The sequence below is a fragment of the Camarhynchus parvulus genome, chromosome 4A (genome assembly GCF_901933205.1).
Source record: "Camarhynchus parvulus chromosome 4A, STF_HiC, whole genome shotgun sequence".
Classification (NCBI taxonomy): domain Eukaryota; kingdom Metazoa; phylum Chordata; class Aves; order Passeriformes; family Thraupidae; genus Camarhynchus; species Camarhynchus parvulus.
The window spans coordinates 15,797,119-15,821,447 of record NC_044600.1 but is presented as its reverse complement, the minus strand read 5'-3'; the positions used below and the strand labels follow the sequence as shown (position 1 = coordinate 15,821,447).

At 50.9% G+C, this 24,329-nt stretch overlaps 2 protein-coding genes across 2 annotated transcripts; one reads left to right on the top strand and one right to left on the bottom strand.

Annotated features, from left to right (window-relative positions):
* Positions 1 to 7,499: 7,499 nt before the first annotated feature.
* LOC115914721 (nuclear pore glycoprotein p62-like) lies at positions 7,500 to 14,365 on the top strand. The gene is made up of 12 exons (XM_030967425.1): positions 7,500 to 7,804; positions 8,598 to 8,974; positions 9,779 to 9,889; positions 10,350 to 10,481; positions 10,886 to 10,990; positions 11,436 to 11,544; positions 11,696 to 11,840; positions 12,277 to 12,326; positions 12,448 to 12,582; positions 13,257 to 13,368; positions 13,767 to 13,833; positions 14,154 to 14,365. Exons 1-12 carry the CDS (start codon positions 7,509 to 7,511, stop codon positions 14,243 to 14,245), a joined length of 1,731 nt encoding a protein of 576 aa, XP_030823285.1. The 5' UTR covers positions 7,500 to 7,508; the 3' UTR covers positions 14,246 to 14,365.
* A 262-nt stretch (positions 14,366 to 14,627) lies between these two features.
* On the bottom strand, positions 14,628 to 23,189 carry RBM41 (RNA binding motif protein 41). The gene is made up of 7 exons (XM_030967430.1): positions 23,018 to 23,189; positions 22,210 to 22,326; positions 21,921 to 22,113; positions 17,857 to 18,061; positions 16,045 to 16,418; positions 15,299 to 15,446; positions 14,628 to 14,990 (listed from the first exon to the last, which is right to left on the bottom strand). The coding sequence occupies exons 1-7, from the start codon at positions 23,023 to 23,025 to the stop codon at positions 14,833 to 14,835; spliced, it is 1,203 nt and encodes a 400-aa protein (XP_030823290.1). The 5' UTR covers positions 23,026 to 23,189; the 3' UTR covers positions 14,628 to 14,832.
* Between the last annotated feature and the right edge of the window lie 1,140 nt (positions 23,190 to 24,329).

The window sequence follows — 24,329 nt, the reverse complement described above, 5'->3', positions numbered from 1 at the left end:
AGGGAATAAGCAGTGCCAAACACAGTGCAAAGACAGGCCAGTCCTGTGTGAGGAGACAAGTTTCCCTCAGCTGTCCCTGAGTGCAGCTGCCCTTTCCCATGGAAGATCTTTGCAAAGCAGAGGGAGGCTGCCCAGGAAAGGCAGGACTAAAGCTCCAGCTCAGTGAGGGGATGAAGAGAGCCACAGTGCCTTCAGCACAGTGAGCTTAGGAGAAACACACCACTGCTCTTCCCTGGCTCCTTGCACCCCTGCCTGCTCCTGCACACCCCCATGCAATGCTGGGACCAAGGGCAGGACAAGCTGGGTCCCCCCCAAGCCCTGCCAGGGCTGCTGGCTGCAGCCCCAGGGCTTCATGGGGCACAGCATGGTGCTGGCACAGTGGGCACTGGGAGGAGAAGGCTTTACCAAACATCCTTATCTCTGAAGATGCCTTTCTGACCTCCTCACCTCCAATATGTGTTTATCTCCACTACACAACTTAATCCTCCCAACTACTCTGGCAGCAACTCCTGGCACAGGCATCCTCGAGAGAGTTTTGAAAGATGCAGAAGAGAAGTGCCAAGTTTCAAACCCAGCTACTCTGATACCAGTTTATCCAAGGAAAATTAATAGCTGCAGCTTGCCAAGCTACATCCATTTAGGAAACGTTCCATCACAGAACTACTTTGTGTGTTATTTCCTCACACTGGGGAAAACAAATCAGCTCAAGAAATGCCAAAAGACCCATGTATTGCTGTAAGGAGCATATATTTTTATCTTGTTGCTGATGTCAGACACAGAGAGGTGAGAATATGAAGCCTGCTAGCTGTTCACAGGCTGCTGAACGCTTCCGTAGGCTCACGGCTCTCTGCTGATGGATGCTTGCATCAAAGCTGCCCTTTGCTCACCACCTCCTCATTCAGCACAGCCCATTCCTCTCACTAACTCCTGAGTGTCTGTTTTCTGCACTTCACCATGCTGGGCTTGGCTGGGCAGACTGAATTTCCTTCCCAGCAGGTGCTGTGGGGCTGGGTGTGGTTTTGTGCTGATAACCCAGGGATGTTTGAGCTCTCCCTGAGCAGGAGTTGCACACAGCCAGGGCCTGTCCTGCTCCTCACCCTCACCAGCTGATCCCAGCTGACCCCAGGGACACCCCAGACCTCATGGCATCACCCTCAGCACACAAAGCTGGGGGAGAAGGAGGAAGGGGAACATTCTGAGTTTGTCTTCCCAAGTAATTGATGGAGCCCTGCCTTCCTGGAGCACCTGCCTGCCATGGCAGGCAGTGGATGAATTCCCTGTTTTGCTTTGCTTGCATACACGACTTTTGCTTTAGTTATTAAACTGTCTTTATCTCAACCCACGGGTTTTCTCACTTTTACTTTCCCAATTCTCTCCCCCATCCCACCGGTGGGGAGGGAGTGAGTGGCTGCGTGGGGCTGAGTTGCCAGCTGGGGTTAAACCATGACAATCACTCAGCCATGTTCTCCTTTCCCTGGGTGGCAGGAATAAACCAGGAGACAGGTTTTAGCCCAAGGGCTTGACACACGCCATGAAAAACTCTGGGGATGTCTGTGAATAATCTGCTGAAAAATAAGGTCGAGTATGTTAGGGATAAAGTTCAGATCACAGAGCTGCTTAAACGGGAGGGAATAAAAAAAGATGCAAAGAGGAGGAGCAGCAGCAGCTAAGATTACGCATATGTGCCGTGAAGAGCATTGAGATCAAGTCTGAAGGAGGTGTGGACATTTCCTGCTTTAGAAGCAGCTTTGGAGAAGAAAATAAAGGTCTGTCTTTTCACCCACCCAGGGTAGATGCTTCAAAGCATGATTGGCTTTGGGGATAAAACTTCCCAGAATGGTCAGAAACATGGATGCTCCCAAAATCATGGGCTATTTTGTACTTCAGAAAATGTATTTCATGCAACCATAAAAGCTGGTGATAAAAACTGGTGCAAGCATCCCAAACACTGCTAAAGTAAAACTTCAGCTCATTGCAATATCCTGGTACAGATTCAATCTCCTCAACAGCTCTACTGAAAATTGAATATGATTGGGGTGTAGGCCTGTGTATTGAGGACTGGCTGGAGAGATGTCAGAAGCAAAACACCAAACAATGAATGAAGGTAAGAAATGCTGCTTTCAAACCATGAATGGAGGGAGATAAGGGACATACCTTCAATCTCAAGTGTTCCCACCTGCAGCACTGACCTGGAAACACAGTAAACAACACAATCTGAAAAAGTCAAGAGAAGTCACAGAAACAGCTCTGAAATCTCAAAAGATGAGCTGGAAATGAAACAGGATTCAACCAAGCAGGAGATCAGGAATGCTAGACACAGACACAGGTCCTACAGACTGCAAAAAACCCCACAGCTGTATAGACATGTCCTTTCTGCCTGCAACAGCAACAGAGAAAGTCCTTTCTGTGGTAAGTTATAAATGCAGCCCTTTCCAGGGGGAAATGACGCGGCACAACCCTCACCATGCAGGATGGGGGATCTCTGTCCACAGCACTGTGTTGCTCAACTCACTCTCAGGAAACGCACACAGCACAGTTTGGTGATATCACCTAAGCACTGGTTTCTGTCACATGGCCTCATGCCTTTCCAGGTAAAATGAAGAGTTTCAGTCAAAGGAGGGATGCTGGGCTGGCCACCCACACATCATCTTCTCCACACCCACGGCCTGGGTGAGAGAAGGCACTTCAGAAGGGACAGGGAATGTGTGACTGTAAGGGTGGGCTCTCCTCAGCTCCTTGGAGCCAGTCATTTTAAGGTATGAAGGAGGAAATCAGGTTTCAAGATGTTTCTGCACTGGAAACCACCTCAGGTTGGAACAACATTGGACTACTTGCACTTGCCCTCGTTTTCTTCCCATGAACCATATACCGCAGGCAGCACAGGGAGTTGCAGCATCTTTTGGGTACAACCCCTCCCCTTTGTCACATTTGGCTGCTCCCAAAACCCTCATCTCCCTCAAACTCACCATCATCCTCGACATTTCCAAGTTTAAAGTACAGCCATGTGTCACTGTGATATTTTATGAAAAATCCCTTTCCCAGCATTTCTTCTCCTGGCAAGATGAGAAGCCTCAACTTCTCCATGTTTTGCTCCTCTGGAATGTGATTTGGAGAACTGTTTACCCAGCATGTGAATTGTTTTTAATTAATGGCCAATCACAGCCAGCTGTGTCGGACTCTCTGAGTCTGTCACGAGTTTTTATTGTTCATTCTTGTCGAGCCCTCTGATGTCTACTTTCTCTTTCTGTAGTTTTAGTATATAATTTTAATATAATATAATATAGTATAATATAAATATAATATAGTATGATAATATAGTATAATATAAATATAATATAGTATGATAATATAATATAATATAATATAATATAATATAATATAATATAATATAATATAATATAATATAATATAATATAATATAATATAATATAATATAATATAATATAATATAATATAATATAATATAATATAATATAATATAATATAATATAATATAATATAATATAATATAATATAATATAATATAATATAATATAATATAATATAATATAATATAATATAATATCAGCCTTCTGAGAACTTGGAGTCAATTCTCATCTCTCGCCTCATCCTGGGGACCCTCACAACATCACAACAATTGGTGACCACAGCCATGCTGCTGGCTGAAGAAGAGTCTAAGAAGACAAGCGTGAATGAGTGAAGCTGCCAGGCAGGACAGCATCAGCTGGAGATGGAGGGAGCAGGGCTCGGGCAGGCTCACCAGAGCCTTCCTTGCAGCAGATCTGAGGCAAGCCCGGCTCAGCACCCGCCGGCTGTTCCCATGGCTACCCAGGAAGATAAATTGAGTTCAAGGAACCTCATGTTGCTACATTATTTAACAAACAGACAGTCACGCTCGGAGGAAAACACAGGCGGGACCCAGTTTAGCAGCTGCGTGGGCCAGTCAGACCGATGGATGCCCTCACGGCATGGAAAGGCCAAAATCCAGCTCAGCCCAAGCCTGGCAGGTGTTAGCCACAAGGAGAGTCCAGCGTGGACACAAAAGAGCCATGCTGGTCCTGCAAGCCACAGCTGTTTGTCCAGAAACACAGCCAGACCGTGCACCTGACACGGCCCTGGGTGCCTGAGCTGTTTATGAAAGAATCCAAAGCCTGACTGCAGGAAAGGAAAGGCCACCCCACCTCCAGTCTGTGCTCTGGCCCAGGCCTCAACGGCAGCACTGGGCAAAGAGGAAAGGGATGTGGGCACAAAGGAAAGCACAGGAGAAAAAAAGAGCTTGGAGGAGTATTGCAATGCTGTGATGACCCCAGCAAGGGGAGAGAATGATGCATCTGACTCCATGGACATCGAAGACTAATTAATTACTTTATTATACTATATTATTCTATACATCTAAAACTGGATCTGTCAAGCACTCAGCCCTGCACACACTGCCCAGAATCTGGTGACTGTCCCCCAACAGCCCCAACACACACACTTGGCCCTGACAGGCCAAGGAAACAAAACCCCATCACTCTGGGTAAACAATCTCCATATTGCATTCTACTTTAGCACAAACACAGGCACAGCAAATGATAAGAATTGTGCTTCCTTTCTCTGAGGTTCAGAGAATGTAAATCCCAGGAATATTCTTGGGAAGAATTGCGCCTTGCTTTTCTCTGGGAAGAGAAATGTGGGGCTACAGAGGAGTTAATGGGGTGCTGGGAGAGATGAGCAGGCTTTGAGGGAAAAGGCATTGATGGAGCTTATGTTGGAAAAGTGGCTCAGCATGGCAGCAGTGAGGAGAAACAAGAGGGGCCTGGGGGAGCTGAGGCAGGGAAAGCAGGAGCAACAGGAGGGGTTTGGCCCCATGAGTGCCCCGAGCCAGCGAGGGATGAGCAGGACTGCTCTCACCACACCATGTTCTCAGTGCTGGTGTAACCCAGCCTTTCCCCTTCCCCAAAACGCTGCAAGGAGGAGCAGAAGGTGACACAGATCGCTTTGTGATTCGCCAGCCAGCTGCACAGGGCCACGATGCTGGGGTTCTGTGAGATGCCAGGGTCCACCGGGCCATTCAGAGGACCCTTCTGGGCAGGCAGGGGACACGCGCGGGACACAGGCAGGCCAGCAGTGCCACCGTGTGGGAGCAGGTCACCTCCCTCTGCAGGACACGGGCAGCGAGCTCTGCAGCGTGACAGAGAGCACTGGAAACACAAACACACACACATCTATAAATAAACGCAGCTCTCACCCTCCCCCCGTCCCGAAACTTGAAAAGAATGAGAGATTTAGCCAGAGAAATTTTCTCAGCCAGAAACCTGCTCCTTGCTGGAAGCCAAACGACTGTGTTGTCTCTCAAGTGAGTTTCAATAATGCCCAGAAAAATAACTCTCTTTCACCAGGCACTGGAGTGAGACTGACAGGACTGTAAATACCTGGGTCTTCCTTCTTGCTCATCTTGAAAACTAGGGCTTTGGCCAGCTTCCAGTGTGCAGGGACCTCTCCAGGCTCCCAAGACTTGAAAAATAATGGAGAGAGATCCTGTGATGACAGGCCCAGCATTTTCATTTCACCCTGGGATGAACCCCATCGTGCCCCATAGATCTGTGTGCATCCAGCTAGAGCAGCAAGCCTCAAACACGTTCAGTTTTGGCTGGGAGTTTATCCTGCCCCTAATGACAGCTCCAGGGGTCCCAGGGCCCATCTGATGTTAATGACAGAGGGGAAGAAGGCATTAAACCTCTCTGCTTTGTCCATGTCTCTGTTTGTAAGGTGTCTGACCTCATCAAGTGCAGGCTGCTGTTATTTCTGAACCTCCTTTTGCTGTTAGCATGTTTTAACAAGTGCTTTTTGCTGTCTTTCACAGCGCTGGCAAGCTTGAACACTAATCAGGCTCTGGCCACATGAACTGTTGAACAGCATCTCCCTCATTTTCCTGTGTAACCTGTCCTTGCTTTCAATGTCTATACACTGGGCCTTCTGTTCCCCCCAGAAATGAGTCCCTGTGACAATAACCTGTCCTTTTTTTCTCCACAGGAGTGATTCTGATACGGAATGCAGGTCAGCTTGACCTCATTGATGCCTCCAACCTCAATGGAGCATAGTCCTCAGCACTGGTTCCACTTCCTCTGACCCAAGGGCACCTGAGAAGGTGGGGTAATCCCAGAGGAGTACACAAGAAATGCAGTTTAACCCTTGTGTGCAGCACAGAGCACTGCGAACAGCTGATTCCAGGGGAAGGCACCAGCACAGTCAGGAGTTACAAGGAAACAGCGTTAGGAGGAGTTCTCTCCAGGCACCACTGTGCATTTGTGTTGGTGTCCTGAAGCACAAGGTAAAAATCTGGCATGTAGGGGTTTAGAACAGAAATGTAATTATCATTTTTCTGGCAGCCACAAGTACTCCACAAGTGTTTTCGCTGAACTTTCCAACACATTCACAGGTCTCCATCCTCAGACAGCGCTGCTGAATTTGACATTGCTTCCTTCTGTTGAAAAGTGCCTTTATTATCTGGTTTCTAAGTTATAAAAATTTACTTCTTGGCCTCCAGAGCCAGCTGGTTTCCTTTCTACTTAATGATAAAGGCTATCTTATCTGGCTCTATGGAATGCTGAACTTCAACAGCTAACAGCCATCAAGCCATATGAACTGGTTGCACCCCGGAATTTGTTGATCAGAGAAAATAATTTTCCTTCAGTAATATCCAGATAGTTGTCCAAACTCTAGCAGTTCTTCCCACTTGGCATTTGAGCAGAAATTTTTCGTAAGAAAGTAAAACTTCTTGTTCTGCAACAGGTCAGGAGTTCTCAACAGGAAATTAATTTTTCTATTGATGTTTTGCCATTGGAATGTAACTCAGTCAGCACATTTAACTAAAACCCACCCAATTCTCTAGAAATTATTGAAATGGACAGATTCCTCTGGAATGAAAGGCTGTTATTCTAATCAGGAAAAAAGAGATCAGGCAGTGATCAAAGAAAGCAGGCACTGAAAAAAGTTCCTGATTTAATGTCGCCTGTTTGAATGAGAGGCAGATATTGGCAGGCACATGTTCCTGTCCCGCAATTCCAGCCTGGTGTCCCCTGTCCCACACCCCGTGTCCCGCACCCCTGTCCCACTGTCCCCTGTCCCCCACTCCGGTCTCTCCCCCGTCCCTCGCTCCGCTCGGTCTCTCCCCCGTCCCTCACTCCGGTCTCTCTCTCCCCGTCCCTCACTCCGGTCTCTTCCCGTCCCTCACTCCGGTCTCTCTCTCCCCGTCCCTCACTCCGGTCTCTCCCCGTCCCTCACTCCGCTCCCGCAGCCGCGTCCCCGTCCCCACAGTAACGCCGGCACGCCCCGCCCCTCACTCCCCAACAGCCAATCGGAGCCGTCATCCCGCGAGTGGCGGCCGTCCTGACCAATAGCCGCAGAGGGCGGGAAGGCGCGGGGGCGGGCCGGGCCGGGCGCGGTGACGCCATTGCGGCGCGCGGGCCCGGTGCCGGGGGCGCTGCCGGAGCTCGGCCCCGCGCCGCCGCCGCCGCCGCACGGCCATGAGCCAGTTCAGCTTCGGGGCGGCCGCGCCCGGCGGCGCCTTCGGCCTGGGCGCGCCCCGAGCCGCCGCCAACGCCACCACGGCCACCAGCGGCTTCTCCTTCTCCGCGCCGGCGCCCGCCCCCGCCTCCACCGGCTTCAGCTTCGGCAGCGCGGCGCCGGCGGCGGGCGGCAGCCAGCCCGCCGGGCTCTTCTCCTTCAGCAGGCCGGGCACGGCCGCGCAGCCCTCCAGCTTCAGCTTCGGCTCGGCCAGCGCGGCCCCCGCCGCCACGGCAGCCGCCGCCTTCCCAATGGGGTGAGAGCCGGGCCCGGGCGGGGACGGACGGACAGGGGGACGGACGGGGGGACGGAGGGAGCGGCGTCCTGTGGCTGCCGGGCGAGGGCTCTGCGGGCAAAGCTGCTCGGAGCGAGCCCTGGCCCTTGTGCCGGCTCTTCCCAGCGCCCCGCAGGGCTCGGCGAGCCCCGGCCCCGCTCCGTTCGCACGGGAGCTCCCGCAGCGGGGGGAAGGAGATGTTCCTCGATCCCGGTTGGAACGGGGCTGGAGACGCGAGCACGCAGAAATGCTGGAGCTCTGCTGCCCAATATCAAACGTCTCGTTCTCTCTGAGCCGGATCCGGAGTGCTCGGAATGCTTTCCCGGCAGTTTGGGAGGGATTTGCCGATCAGGAAAGGCGGCGAGTCCTGGAGCGGCTCTGCAGAGCTGCTGCTGGCAAAGCTTGCCAGATGGGAGCTGTGGGAAGGGAGCTCAAATGGGGACGAGCAGGAAAAAAACAGCCTTGTGGAGAGGGAGTGGAAATGGTGAGCTGAGAGAAGCAGCAGCAGCTTCACGTGTGCTCCATAGAATGCCCTGTGGTACCTGGGTGGGTGGAGGCAATGAAGGGACAGGCGGTAGAATGAGCCCTGAGAGGGGTGGCAGGTGCCAGCAGCTGGATGGAGTCTCTTGTCAGAACTGGGACACAGCCTGGCCAGGTGTGCAGCTCTCTGAAAGGCTTCTGCTGTCAGCAAATGCTCAGGGAGGAAGCCAGCTGTGGACTTGGGTGGATGTGTGCCTCAAGCAGAATGGCTTCCTTTCTGTTCTTTCCTCCCTAGGGCAAACACCCCAAAAGTGACCTTTGGAGCTAGCACTGCCACTCCAGCTCCTGCAGTCACGGGGAGCTTTTCCTTTGGTGCCCCTGCTGCAACCAGCACCCCCTCGAGCCAGGCAGCAGCCTCGTCTGGCTTTACCTTTGGCTCTGCTGCCAGCAGCAGCAGCAGCACGGCTCCCTCTGGGACCCCAGGAGGCTTCACCTTCTCCAGTGGCACCACGGGCCAGGCGGGCACGGCCGGGTTCAGCATCGGCCCAGCGGCCACGTCGGCAGGGCTGAGCTTTGGCACGGCCCCTGCGGCTGCTGCCAGCACCAGCACGGCCACCCTGGCAGCTGCCACCCCCACAGCAGCGCCCTTCAGCCTCGGGGGGCAGCCCTCAGGTGGGTGAGCAGCCTGGGGGGCGTGGAGGGTCAGACTGGGACACGGGCACACAGCTTGGGGTCACTGGGATGGGGCTGTAGGCACAGTTTGGGGTCACTGGGATGGGGCTGTGCTGTAGGCACAGTTTGGGGTCACTGGGATGGGGCTGTGGGCACAGTTTGGGGTCACTGGGATGGAGCTGTGCTGTGAGCACAGTTTGGGGTCACTGGGATGGAGCTGTGCTGTAGGCACAGTTTGGGGTCACTGGGATGGGGCTGTAGGCACAGTTTGGGGTCACTGGGATGGGCTGGCCCAGCCTCATCCCCAGTGGGCACAGCTGTGAGCAGCAGGTGAGCAGCACTGACAGCAATGAGCCATGGAGTGCCCAGGTGTGCTGAGCAACCACCAAAGGGAACAGCGGGGACACAGGGGCACTGCATCAACATGAGGGGGGTAAAGGGTTGGGCTAAAGAGCAAGAAGGGCTGATGCTTGCAGCCTTCTGAAGTGGTTTGGTGTTTTTCTGTGTGGGTTGAAGCCTTCTGAAATTGTTTGTTGTTACTCTGTGTGTCCTGGCTGTCACAACTGTGCCCTGTGCTCTGACAGCCCTGGGGGGCAGCTGGGGGCTGGGAGCCTTTGGCATGGGATATCTAAGGGGTGGAATGGGGTTGCAGATTCTGCATCCCCTGGGTTGTGCTGGGGCAGAGGGCAGCGAGGGGCTGCAGCCAGAGGTGTTTCTGCCAGGCCTGTCCAGGGGCTGCAGTGCTGGGCAGCAATTGCTCTTTAGCCTGGAGGAAGGAATTCCATCTTTTGCTCCTGGTTCCAGGTCTGACCTTTGGGGCTCAGCCTTCAACAGCAGCCACCAGTACAAGCACAGCAACACTGACCACAAGCACCAGCCAGGCACCCAGCCTGAGCTTTGGAGCCAAGCTGGGAGGTAGGAAGCTGTTCTAGAAAACAATTCCTCAAGGCTTTGGGCAATCTGCTCTCCTCCTGGCCATAGCTGTCTGTTAGAATTAGTCAAATCTCTTATACTGGGGTGTGGGAAGGGGCCACAAGTGTTTGTTCCTGTGGGTTTGCCCTGGCAGTGGGAATCTGTGACAGCTCTCAGAGCCATTGCACAGTGTGTCCTGTGGTTCTGATCGTGTCCCACACGCCAGAATCTGTTCTGTGCTTGTTTGGGGAGCACAGGGGAAGGGAGGCACAATCTTAAAGGGGCAGATTGTGAAAGACAGGGAGGGGAGGGAGAATAAGAGGAAAATAAAGTTAAAATGCTGATATGCCCAAGAACCAGGTGTGGCTGGGCAGTTGGTGTCACCCTCCCAGCAGGGTTGTTGTGCAGGGGCTGGGAGCTCAGTGTGCTCTGCTTGTACAGCTGGAGCTGTTTGTCCCTGCAGTGACATCCACAGCTGCCAGCACGGCCTCCACCACCAGCACCACCTCAGTGCTGGGCTCCACGGGGCCCTCCTTGTTTGCATCTGTGGCAACTTCTTCAGCCCCGGCCTCCTCCAGCACCACGGGCCTCTCACGTGAGTCTCTGCAGGCAGGTTTGTCCCTGGGGCAATCCAGGGGCAGCCAGGGGGCTGCTGCTCCCCTGGGGCTGGGGCTGCTGCTGCTGCTCCCCTGGGGCTGGGGCTGCTGCTGCTGCTCCCCTGGGGCTGGGGCTGCTGCTGCTCCCCTGGGGCTGGGGCTGCTGCTGCTCCCCTGGGGCTGGGGCTGCTGCTGCTCCCCTGGGGCTGGGGCTGCTGCTGCTGCTCCCCTGGGGCTGGGGCTGCTGCTGCTGCTGCTGCTTCCCCTGGGGCTGGGGCTGCTGCTCCCCTGGGGCTGGGGCTGCTGCTGCTGCAGGGAGAGGGGAGCAGGCTGGGCAGAGCTTCTCCAAGGGCCCTGCATTCCATGGCTCATGCAACCTCTTAATGCTGTCTTCTCTTCACAGTGGGTGCCACCTCCACTGGTTCCACTGGGACAGCCAGTCTGGGGACACTTGGCTTTGGATTAAAGGTTCCTGGAACCACAGCTGCCACCACAAGCACTGCCACAGGTAGGAACAGGATGCTGAAAGTCACTGAAGAGAAGGGAGACTGAATTCAGTGCTCTGTACAGGTGTAAAGGGCCATGTCAGAGTAGCAGCTCAGCAGCTGTGATTTGTAAAGCCCTCAAGTAACTGAAATCCACAGTCTGTCTTTCTCTGATCCTTTTCCACCTCTTTGAGGAAACACAGAAGTTCTCTCACCCACTGCAGAGGTGCAGGGGAGGAGCTGGGTGTGCTGGCAGTTCTTGGTTCTAGCAGTAAAACATGGGGATGTTGACAAGGGGTTGGGCTGGGGATGTTTTCATTCCCTCCTTGACTGATGTAGGATCTGCTGTTGTTCCCTTCAGAGGGATCTGCTGCAGCTCCCCAGCCATGGGCACCCTGGAGCTGCTCTCTGTTAGAGAGGTGCCAGCTGTGTCCCCTTCTGCTGCCTGACTGGAATCTCTTCCTGCAGGGACAACTTCTGCTTCTGGCTTCCCTTTGAACCTGAAGCCATTGACCACCACTGGTGCCATTGGAGCTGTGACCTCCACAGCTGCCACAACCACAACCACCACAGCCAGGTGGGTGTTTGCTGCCATTGACCCTTTCCTGCCTGGGCTGGAGCAGCTGCAGGGCTTAGGCTGGGCTCTGGAGCAGGAAGGGGAGATCAGTGAGAGTTGTGGTCTTTGTCTGTCCTGACCTCGTGTCCTGTGCTGCCCTCACTCCTCTCAGTGCCCCCCCAGTGATGACTTATGCCCAGCTGGAGAGTCTGATCAACAAGTGGAGCCTGGAGCTGGAGGACCAGGAGAAGCACTTCCTGCATCAGGCCACACAAGTCAATGCCTGGGACCGCATGCTGATCGAGAACGGGGAGAAGGTGAGGAGGCCTCCAGAGCAACCTCATTCTGCTGGCTTGGCTCCTCCAGGGGCTCTGTTACAGGTGCCACAGGCATCTAGAACATGGTACAGATAGCTGTGAGCTCCCCTGGGTGCTTTTCACAGTCTCTGTGTGTCTCTTCTGGCCTTTAGGCCTTGGAGCTAGGAATGTGTTCTGTGCCTTTGCTCTGTGACACCAAGTTCTCTTGTGGGGGATTATTCCAAGTTTATTCCATCACTGGGGTGGATTAGTGATGAGGAATAAGGAATAAGGGAGGATCATTATTCCCTTATTCCATCTTGGGTCTCTAAATCTTTGTGTCCATCTCTCATTTCCAGCAGAACTTGCACGGTGCTGCTTTCTCCCTCCCACCTCTCTTCTTTGCAGAGCTGACTTCCTGGCTTTCAGGGTGTAATGAAATGTCTTCTGTTTCCAGATTACTTCCTTACACAGAGAAGTAGAGAAGGTGAAGGTTGACCAGAAGAGGTAGGTGACCATGAGCACTTGAATTGATTTTATTTCTTCTCTGCATTGTCCTGCCTGGCTGTGGGACAGCTCTGCAATGTCTGCAACACGAAAGGGAAGCAGTTGGCATTTCTCTTTGCAGGCTGGATCAGGAACTGGACTTCATTCTGTCCCAGCAGAAGGAGCTGGAGGACTTGCTGACCCCTCTGGAGGAGTCTGTGAAGGAGCAGAGCGGGACCATCTACCTGCAGCACGCGGATGAGGAACGGGAGAGGACGTGAGGCACCGACCTGCTGGGGATGGGCATGGGCACTGTGCTGGGCTCACAGCAGCCAGCAGCACGTGGAGCTGGGATGGGGGACAGGATTGAACAAGCAGTGGCTGCTGTCAGATATTTAATCCTGTTTTATGCATGGCAACTTAGATTTTATTCTTTAGAAACTAGAACTGTGAGTGGAAACCCTTGAATCAGCATGAAAAGCTCTTTGGATGTTGGTGTAATCAGCTGTCTGGGAAGAGGTTACTAATTTTGGCATAATCTTGGAAAGTTAATGGTTCTTCAGTGCCAGCAGTGGTGAGAGCAGAGAACTCTGTGTGGCACAAGTCACCTCGTAAGGCGTTAGTGGTGCATCATGGCTGGGTAATTAAAGGCAGTGCTTGTCTGGTTCAGGAGAGAAGGAATCCTGAATCCAGGCTCACTGCTTCCTTCAGTCCCCACAAAGCCTTGCAGGACGTCCTCCACTCTCCTGCTTGTCTGCAGATCAAGGGAGACAGGGGTTGGGAGTCCCTTCATGTGGGTTTGGAGCCTCTCTGGCTGCTGTTCCCAGGTCTCTGCTGCTCTTGGCTGCAGATGTGGAAGCTCATTCTGATTGCCCACAGTTGCTGTGACTGCAAGCAGGTCCTGAGGGTTTCCTTTAACCATTCTGATCTTGTTTCCTGTGTGCTCTGCAGCTACAAACTGGCTGAAAACATCGATGCTCAGCTGAAGCGCATGGCACAAGATCTGAAGGACATCACTGAGCACCTGAACACATCCAGGGGCCCAGCAGACACGAGTGATCCTGTAAGTGCCAGCTTCTTTCTTTATGATTTATGTTAAATTGATCTTAATGTTCCTTATGGCTGTACTCAGCAGCTTTTTTTTCAGTTAAAATTTCACTTCAGTATTGCAGACTGAGTTTTTCCACATTCATTTTCAATTTTGCCACTTCAAGCCTGAGGTGAGGAATGTTCTCCTAGTTCCTAGGGCTAAATTAAAATAAACCAAAGCCCCAGACACATGCTCTAAACTGTGCAGTTTTCTTGCTGGTTTGGAGGAGCAAAGTAGCAGCATTGCTGCACACACTTCCCTGGCCAAGTGGCTGCTGCCTTAGGGAAGCTGGGCAAGGAGAAACTTGCCTTTGACTCCTCTTGCTGTTTATGCAGTCTCACAGCTGACTTGCACCTTCTCTCTCTGCTCAGCTTCAGCAGATCTGTAAAATTTTGAATGCACACATGGATTCCCTGCAGTGGATTGACCAGAATTCAGGTAAGCTTTGTCCTGCAGCCTTTTGGGACTGTGAATGGGAAGCAGGAGCCTGTGTGTGAGTGTTTGTTCATCCCTGAATTCCTGAGGATGCCTGAGGAGTGTTCCTCCTCCCCTTCAGTGGCACTGTCCCTTCTGGGCTTGAATTCTCCTGCTGTGCCTGATTAGAGGCCTCTGCTCAGAAGTTACTCCTGACAACTGCTGGTGTTTTACCAAAAAAGCCCTCCTAAAATGTTTTTCTTTGTCCTGCAAGCAAAACTGTGCAGGGTTGTGTTCTGGGATGACTGTCATTAACTGACATTAATCCCTTGTTTCTGCCACAGCTGTGCTGCAGAGGAAGGTGGAAGAGGTGACAAAAGTTTGTGAGAGTCGTCGCAAGGAGCAGGAGCGCAGCTTTAGGATCACCTTTGATTGAAACACTCCCATGTTCAAAGGATGGACATAAACACCTCTCTTTTCTGTGCAGGTTTTGAGATCCAAAATGATGACCTGGCTTTTGTTTCCTTTTCTTGAAATAAAATGTGTTGTTTGTTCCCAAAGGTGATCTTTGTTATATTGGACAGGAGAAGCTGCCTGAAGTTTGTGGGGAAGTGTGGTCTCTGTGCTTTAGCTGTGCCTGCAGACTGGTGAGATACACAAATGCTGCTTTGGAGGGCTTGGGGCAGTCTCTGTCTCCAGAGGAGCCAGCAGAGCTGGGAGGCTCCCAGGACTGAGGGTCTGCAGCAGCAGCAGTGTGCAGCACACTTGGCTCTAGAGGACTTAGGACTATAAACATCAAGAAGCACACACTAAGGAAATACCACAATTAGTGCATTTATTTACCTGGCCTCTTCCCTCTCTCCTTGCCACAACAGTGTGTGGGCACTGCCCAGCTCTCAAGAAGAGCCCAGTCCCCAGCTCTCCTTTCCCCACTCTGAGATTGCTGGTCCTGCACTGTCCCAGGTTCAGCCACAGCTTTGCCACAACCCACTGAACTCCACAAGGCTGCTGGTTCTCCATCCCTCACGTGGCAGGAGGGTTCTCTGCAGCAGAGGAGCTGGGGATGGCAGAGTCAGCCTCTGGCAAGTGCTTCCTGCTTTTCCCAAAGGCGATGACCAGGGGCTTCCCCTGCAGCTTGTACCCGTTCAGCAGCTGCAGGGCTCTCTGGGCTGACTCTGTGTCTGCAAGGAGAGGACACAGTGAGCACAGGCACCTGCTGGCACAGGGACACAGGGTCATCCTCTGGGTGTTCCCATCTGCTGGCCACTCAGCCTGCTCTGACGTGCTGAATGAACACTGCACATGACAGACCACATCACTTCTGCCCTGGTAAATCCCCTTCCAACCCAGGGAAAGGACCATGGCACAACAGGAAGATAAAAGAAGTGAATTCCCCTGCTTCTCCTTGGCAGCAGCACAGTGCCCTGCAGGACGATGTGACACCTCTGGGAGTCAGGGAAGAACTGGGAGGCACAAGGCAGCAACTCACCAGGGAAGGTGATGAAGGCCTGATCCCTCATGCGGCCGCTCAGGAGGCGGAACTGGATCGGGGGGCTTTCCTCCCTCTGGAACCGAGCAAACAGGGACACCAGGTCCCTCACTGTCACTCGGGGACCCAGGTTCTTCAAATACAGCACCTGTAACAGGGACACACGGGGTCAGCCAGCCTTTGCCATGCAAACACACCTTCCAGCTTGTACAGCTCAAGGTGTGATTTAGCTCAACCCTCACACCCACATGCTAATGATGGCATTTAGAGGACACGTGGGTGTACAGAGAAAGGCAGCTCTGAAGTCAAGGCATCACCATGCTTGCCTGCATCAAAAGCTGACAGTTTCAGTTTATTATAAAACAGTTCAGTTTATTTAGTTCAGTTTATTTATAAAACAGTTTATTCAGTTCATTCTGTTTATTTATAAAATGCAATCATCTCCAGCTACCAGACAGGAACAGTCTGAGTAAAGTGACAGCAGGACTCAGCCAGGCCCAGACAGACAGAGCACATCTTGACAGGTGAGCTGCTGGAGCCAGGGAGGGCTGGGCTCACAGGTACAGCTCTTTGCCAGGCTGGTGCCTCCCCATCAGAGCCCAAGGTCCCTTTTCCCCCCACAGTGGAGGCTCCTCTCCCCTGGCCTGCAGGATCAGCCCAGCAACTTCAAGGCAACAGCAAAGAGGAGCCTTTGCCTACTGACACAGCTTCAGGGCATCCTGCTGAGCAGGTTCATGTCAGCTTACCCTGCTGGGCTCCCCTGGATGGTAGGATGAGAACCTGGGGATTTTCCGGAGTTCCTCCTCTGAGAGGCGGTTCCTGAGGATCTTCTGTTCTGGGACAAACTCAACTGGCTCTTTGATAACCACAGTCCTTGGAGGGGACTGCTGGGGCTCTGTTGCAGACACACTGGGACTTGCTGCTTGTTCTGCTTGCTCCTCCTGGTCTGGAAGTGATGAAGTCTCCTCAGTCCTAGACCCCTGTGGGGTGGGGGACGAGCAGGGGTCACTTGCAGCAGACTGGACTTTTTCAGGGCATTTCTTGCTCAGCAGCTCCTGGTAAACACTCTCCAGATGAACCATGGGGTCCTTTTCATCTGTTCCTCTCTTCTGAGTGTCATCTAATTCATAACAGAGATATGTGGTAACTATCACCAATAACCTGGAAAACACAGACTGCAAGGAGAGACACAAAAAGGAAGAACCCTGTTTCACCCCAGCCTCTGTGCCCAGCCCTGCAGGTTGTTTAAAACAAGAGCAGCCCCAGCAAGTGCTGGTTCCTCAGCCCAGGATGAACCTGCAGAGAGCAGCAGCTCCACCTGTGCTACCTCAGAGCTCTTTTCAGAGATGCCCTCACTTGCTTATCTGCAGCCATATTTCAGCACTTTCTAGTGACTCCTTCAACACACTTTCCTCCCCCAGCATGTGCAGCAAGGATGGGCCATGCTGCCTTCCTGTTCCACTACCTGGAATAGGAACATTTGGCTTTCAAGGACATCAGATTAAGGTTCTGGGTTTAAAAAGGTCCATGACATGGACTGATCAATGATCTCTTTTAACTCTGTTTAATGGAAATAAGGACAAATGTGAGAGCAGCATCCCCCAGCCTTCAACTGCATCCAAATCCACTTCAGGGATGAAGCTTTAAACAAGTCATTCCTCCTCTTACCTGCTCTGTGCCTTTGCTACCTTCACCCCCTGCAGATAAGGAACAATCCCCAGTCCCACCCAGGCACTTTGTGTAACTCAGACCTCGAGGCTCTACCAAAGCATCACCCCAGCTCCTCTCCCACAGCCTGAGCTGCTCTGCACTACATGCACCACCCCAAGGAGACCCAGAAATGCACTTTTGTGACAGTGGTCACAGGGGTCTTATGTTGAAGGAAGAGATGAGGATCTGACTCCATATTTCAGAAGGCTTGATTTACTATTTTATGATATATATTACATTAAAACTATACTAAAAGAATAGAAAGAAAGGTTCTCAGAAGGCTAGCTAAGCTAAGAATAGAAAGGAATTAATAACAAAGGTCTGTGGCTCAGACAGAGAGCTGAGCTAGCTGGGCTGTGATTGGCCATTAATTATAAATATTTAAGATGGGCCAATCACAGATGCACCTGTTGTATTCCACAGCAGCAGATAACTATTGTTTACATTTTGTTCCTGAAGCTTCTTAGCTTCTCAGCAGGAAAAAATCTTAATGAAAGGATTTTCATGAAAAGATGTCTGCGACACACTTTAAAAAGCAGGCACTTTGCTTAACTCAGGCACTCTGCTTAACTCAGACCTCGAGGCTCTACCAAAGCATCACCCAGCTCCCCTCCCACACCCCGAGCTGCTCTGCACTACATGCAACACCTCAAGGAGACCCAGAAATGCACTCTAAAAGCCTCTAAGTTCTCATAAAAGAGAACCAACTCTGCCTGCTCCTGTAAGAGAGGAAAATATCTCCTCCCACACAGCACCAAAGCAGAGCCACATCCTCAGGGACAGAACAGCGTGAGGCTCACACACGGGCAGGCTGTGTGTGCAGGAGGAGCCCTGGCTGGGGGCAGCACCTTGGTGGTAGAGGGCCCTGAGGAAGGAGTGGCGGTCCGTGCCCTGGAAGAGGGCCTGCTCGATCTCCATCTCCCGCCGGCTCAGCTGCTTGCTGCCCGCGAAGCGCTGCGGCAGCGCCAGGATGCGGCGCCGCTCCTCCAGCTTCTCCCGGATGGCATCCAGCCGCTCCTGCGTGGCCTCGGGGGCTGCCCCCAGCCCCGAGCCCTGCAAAACAACACAGCTGGCATCAGCAACAGCACAGCCTCCTCCCCTGAGCCAGACAAATGCCCTGAGCCCTGCAAAACAACCACAGCTGGGATCAGCAACTCCGGTATTCTCTGAGACCCCCATCGTTGGAAGGAATTAATGAATCTGACTCCATGTTCTTAGAAGGCTAATTTATTATTTTATGACCTGTTGTAGTGTGTTTTTAGGCTTTATAATTATTGGAACCTGTGACCGTGTTCACAGGAGTCTTAGGATGAGGGAAGAGACGAGGATCTGACTCCATGTTTCAAAAGGCTTGATTTATTTTATGATATATATTATATTAAAACTATGCTAAAAGAATAGAAGAAAGGATTTCATCAGAAGGCTAGCTAAGAATAGTGAAAGAAAGAATGAACAACAAAGGCTTGTGTCTGGAACAGAGAGTCCGAGCCAGCTGACTGTCATTGGCCATTAATTAGAAACAACCACATGAGACCAATCACAGCTCCACCTGTTGCATTCCACAGCAGCAGATAATCATTGTTTACATTTTGTTCCTGAGGCCTCTCAGCTTCTCAAGAGGAAAAATCCTAAGGAAAGGTTTTTTCATAAAAGATGTCTGCGACACGAACCCAGGAAATTCTTCTGGCTGCCCTGGAGGACTCGAGCCCCTGCCCAGGGGGCTCAGAGACCTTGGCACAGAGTGCCTCTGATTTAGCCCTTGAAAAAAACAATTACCAACCTTATATGAAGAATTACAAGCCACAGAAGTTTAAGTAGAATGATAGTGAATTTATCACAGAGTTAAAAATAGATTTTTTGGGGTTTTTAGAATGGGGGTTCAGGAGGCAAGATGGAGGAATGTATTGATTAAATGACCAATCAGGTCCACCTGTAAGGGACCAGTTTATAAAAGAAGCAATTTCAGTAAAGTTGGGGCTTCCAGGCTATCAGCCTTCTGCCCTAGAGTCTGTGTCACTTATTACCCACTCCTGACCCTTACAGTGACATGGGGGCAATTAGGAACCATCTCCCAGGCACCAACAGGTCCCATTACTGCAAGGGTAGGACAAATACAATCACACAGCACGCTCAGCTCTTGAGGGGAGTGGAGAAACAGCTCCTTTGTCATGGCCTGTCTGTGCTGCTTCCATCTCCCTCTGTCTCTGCTGCCTCTGACAGCCACAGCTGTCACCACAGCCACCTTCAGTGACTGCACCACCATCCTCCGGCAGTTCTTTCCCCACACTACAGCATCGCCAAGCTCAAGTTTCCACCAAGCTCTTATTCTGTGACCCTGAGAACCTTATTTGCTGAAAAGTGGACCCCCAGCTGCTGCTTGGCACCCGAGGGGAGGTTTATGCTGAGTACTAAACCCCAACCAGCACCACTGAGCCAGAAACCATAGAGGAGCTGCAGCACGGCCCTACAGCTCAGCTGAGAGCAGGGAGCATCCCTGGGCACACAAACCTGACTGCAGGGGCCACTTCATGCTGCCAAAGCACACCCCAGCTGCTGGAAGGGCACTTCTCCTCCATCAGAACACGTTTTCATGGGGCTGGGGGTGCATTTTCTGTTCTCAAACTCACTTTCAGAATTATGGTGGCAATCCTTCTGCCTCAGGCAAGAAACCAGACTTAACTGCACTGAGCACAGCCCAACAGAGCTTCCCATGGTACCTCTGCCCCACATCTGCACAGCTTCTGCCATTCACCATTTCACAGCTTCCCCCAGGCACAAAAGGCTGTTTATAGGAAAGGCAATTCCCGGAAATCATTTGTTGTACTTTGTTTTCAAAAAAGCTGCCACTTAGCAGATGAAAATAACAGAAATCTGCGCTCAGTACTTTGCCAAGAGCTCCCCAGGCAATCTGAAGTTCTGTCTCAGCTGACATCATTCATCACTCATGGTGGAATATTTCACTCAGGGCCTCCACCTCCAAAGCTGCACATCACTACCTGACTTAGGCTTTCTCCATAAATATTCTCCTTCCAGAACCTGTAGAAGACATATCCTGATGTCACCCTTTTTTTTCTGTCAGAGGAATGTTTTCCATACAAATAATTTTTTCTGAACGTCCCAGAATACATTTCATACTAAATATAACAGCTGGTACTGACAACATTGATTTTCATTCTTAAATTAACACCACTCCTCTCTGCACCAAGCTTTAATCAGGCCACACCAGGGCTGGATTTGCATTTAAACACCAAAGCAAGTAATGACTTCAGCTGAAAAGAGGCAAGCCCCTGATTAGCACAGACAACTCTCTCCTGCACACAGCTATCACTCAGGAGGAGGAGACACAGGGAAGCCAAGGATCAGCCCAAGTTCTGGTTTGCATTTTCCAGTTTGGCAAGTTAAGAGCAGGACACTTCAGTGCACCTGACATAGGAAAACCACAAAAGCCTCTTGTGTCTAGAATGTGAAAAAATAAGGGTGAAGGTTGGGGAAGGGGAAAAACCTGCTGGAAGAGCACACAGGGAGGAGCCAAGGCAGTGCCACCACACACTTGGTCTGAGAGCTCTGCACCATTTTCATGTGGCTGTCCCAGGGCCCCTGAAGGACCTGCAAGCTCCTAAGGAGAACACTCCCTACAAACAGCCATCCTAAATCAGCAGTGGCATCCAGGGATCTATCAGGATACCCAAAGGAGGATGTTGGCATGCTTTGAAATATTTTCTCCTTCTCTTCTAGCATTTAAATCCTTCACACACAGGTATAAACAGGTGAAATGATTTGAGATCAAGACAGAGGCAGGAATATCCTCACGTCCTGCTCTGTTCCAAAGGACCCACTCCCGTCTCCACCACACCTTTTAACACCGACCATTCCACCAAAGGAAAGAGGCCAGAAGAAATGTAGGATAGTGCTGGGCTAAAGGCAAGGGATACAAGGAGTGGCCATTCTTTACCAATGGCTTACAAAGGACTGGAATTTTCTACCAGAGTGCCACAGGGTCAGAGGAAGCTGACCACCCTCAGGTGAGAGCAGAGCACACCCACCTGCCACTGCCACATTTTCTGAAAAATCCCTTTGCCCAGGATTTCTTGTCCTGGGAAGATGAGAAGCCTCAGAGAGAAATGAAAACAATAATTATCTGATTGCTTCTCCTGTGTTTGCTGCTTTGGAATGTGGTCTGGACATTGTTTACCAACTAGTCATTGTTTGATTGGTTCCATGTGAATTGTTTTTACCTAATGACCAATCACCATCAGCTGTGCTGGACTCTGAGTAATGATTTTTTCATTACCATTCTTGTTAAGCCTTCTGATGTATCCTTTCTCATAATGTAATGTAATGTAATGTAATGTAATGTAATGTAATATAATATAATATAATATAATACAGTGTTCACAGGGGTCCCAGGATGAGGGAAGAGATGAGGATCTGACTCCATGTTTCAGAAGACTTGATTTATTATTTTATTATATATATTATATTAAAACTATATTAAAAGAATAGAAGAAAGGATTTCATCAGAAGGCTAGCTAAGAATAGAAAAAACAAATTATGCTTGTGGCTTGGACAAAGAGTCCCAGCCAGCTGACTGTGATTGGCCATTAATTAAAAACAATTCTATGAGACCAATCGCAGATCCACTTGTTACATTCCACAGCAGCAGATAATCATTGTTTACATTTTTTTCTTGAAGCCTCTCAGCTTCTCAAGAAGAAAAACTCTAAAGAAAAAAAAATTTCATAAAAGATGTCTGTAAATATAATATAATATAATATAATATAATATAATATAATATAATATAATATAATATAATATAATATAATATAATATAATATAATAGCCTTCTGAGAACATGGAGTCAGATTCTCAATTCCTCCTTCGTCCTGGGGACCCCATAAAACACCAGACCCACCTTCCTTGCTGAATCGTGGTTCTTCCAGAGCACGATCTCCGAGTCAGAGAGCCCCAGCTCCCGGAGAGAGGAGGTTTCCTTGTCACTCTCCTGCAGGGCCTGGAACTGCGACAGGCTCAAAGCCCCCGCAGCCTCTTCCCCAAAGGGTTTGTAAAAAGCTGCAGGGGCAAAGCATCTCCGCTTGGACTTGCACCTGGGAGCCAAAGGAACAGCACAAACAGCTCAGCGCTGAGGAACGGCGAGCAGCAAGGGGCTGCTCCCTCCCAGAGCACACCAGATCAGGACTTACTGCTCGATGGAGACACTGGTGTCCAGCTGGTGGTGAAGGAGGCTCTTCAGCTGCCTCTCTCCTTCTGTCTCCAGGTCCTCCAGAAGGAGCTCATCGCTGGACAGGCTGCTGTTCACCCTGGGGCACACAAACACAGCACAGGCATGGGAAATCAGGCAACAGGGGAAACACTGCTCAAAACACACCCCTGCTACAGCTCCTCCACCTCTTGGGCTGGTTTTATGGGATTTAAAAAACCAAGGAACCAAAACTACATGACTAAAACTCCCTTTAACATTACTAGAAAAGTCAACAGATTTGGGGCTCCTTTGAGAACATTAAAGTACCCCAAGGAATCTTCGGGTGTTTTTGTATTGATGGGGAGGGTGTTTGTTCACTTTAAAATCACACGCCATCATTTTTATTGACGGAAATCATCCTGCATCTAGCATCTAGCTGCAAGATGATGCATAACTTCCATTCAAACACAGGATCTAGCATCTAGCAGCGTCTGGCTAGTTTCAAATGAGTCAGGCAAGAAAGAAGTGAAACCGCGACGCCGAAACGAAACTGTGACTTTCAGCAGCGCTTTTCCCTTTCCGGGGTCACCTGCTCCGGAGCACAGAGCCCCAAACCCAAAACCCACCCCAGAGCCAGACCCAGCCCAGAGCCAGCCCAGCCCGGCCCGGCCCGGCCCGTGCCGCGCTCCCGCTCCGGGCCCGGCGCCGCTCCGGCCGCAGCACCGGGGCTGGCACCGGGACTGACACCGGGCCCAGGCCGTGCCCGGCAGCCCGTGGGGGCTCTCTGGGCACCCGGGAGCCCCGCTCACCGGCGCATGGCCCCGCCGCTCCGCACCGCCAGCGCCTGAGGGCAGCACCGGGAGCCGCCCCGGAAGGAGCGGCCGGGCCGGGCGGCGGCACCGAGCGGGGCCGGGCACCGAGCGGAGCCCCGGAGCTGCTGCACCGAGCGCTGCCCGCCGTGGGGTGAGCGGGGATCAGGGGACAGGCACACCCCAAAAACACCCGCACCCCTCTGCAGCTGAACGGAGGAGGGAACATTGAATGCAGGGCTGAGAGAAGCACCGGAAGAGATCGCTCGTCAAATGTCGTCACGGGGAAAGCAGGCTGAACGGAGCTGGGAAAAACGCCAATCGCTTGGTTGTGAAATTTTAAAAGTTTAATAGTAATAAAGCGTTTTTTAAAAGAGGAATATAATTAGAGTAATAAAAATTTTGGACAATTTGAATTAGGACAATATGAGACAATAGAGACAAAGAGTTACGGACAGTCCGGGTACCTCTTTCAGGGCAAAATAAGCCCGAAAAAGGACCCACGTTAACAGAGGGTTAACCCTTAAAAGCAATAGCCTGATGCATATTCATACACCTCATACATGATGCATAAATTCCATTCAAATACAGAATTCTGTCTGGTCATCATCAACTTCTTCCTCTGAATCCTGAGGACGTCGTTAAACCAGAGCGAGGCAGGGAGAAGTTCCTTTCCTCGGATAATGAAGCAATAAATTCTTTTTCTCTGAAAGATTTAGGTGTCCTATGGCTGCTATCTCGCTTCAAGTCCTTTCTTTAAACAAGTATCTTACACAGCATAGTTTCTATTTTAACATTTTGTTATAACCTAAAACTATATTTAACACACTACTTAAGAAAATTAATACAGCATAACTTACTTAAGAAAATTAATACAGCATAACTTTCTAACATAACACATATAACACTCATTTTAATATTTTCAAAAACCCAATCATACAATGCTCATTTTTCACAGTAGAGATACTAAATAAGTTTATTGCTAACCAAAGCAGAGCAGGATAAGAGAAAGTAAAATCAGCCCTTAGAAAGGCCTTCCCCCCCAATCCGTCCCTCCTACCCCAGCAGCACAGGGACAGGGAATGGGGGTCATGGTCAGTTCACAGGGACAGGGAATGGGGGTCTGTGGTGGTGTTCACAGGGACAGGGAATGGGGGTCTGTGGTGGTGTTCACAGGGGTCCCAGGATGAGGGAAGAGACAAGAATGTTGACTTCATGTTTCAGAAGGCTGATTTGTTATTTTATTATATATATATTATATTAAAACTACACTAAAAGAATAGAAGAACGGATTTCATCAGAAGGCTTGAAA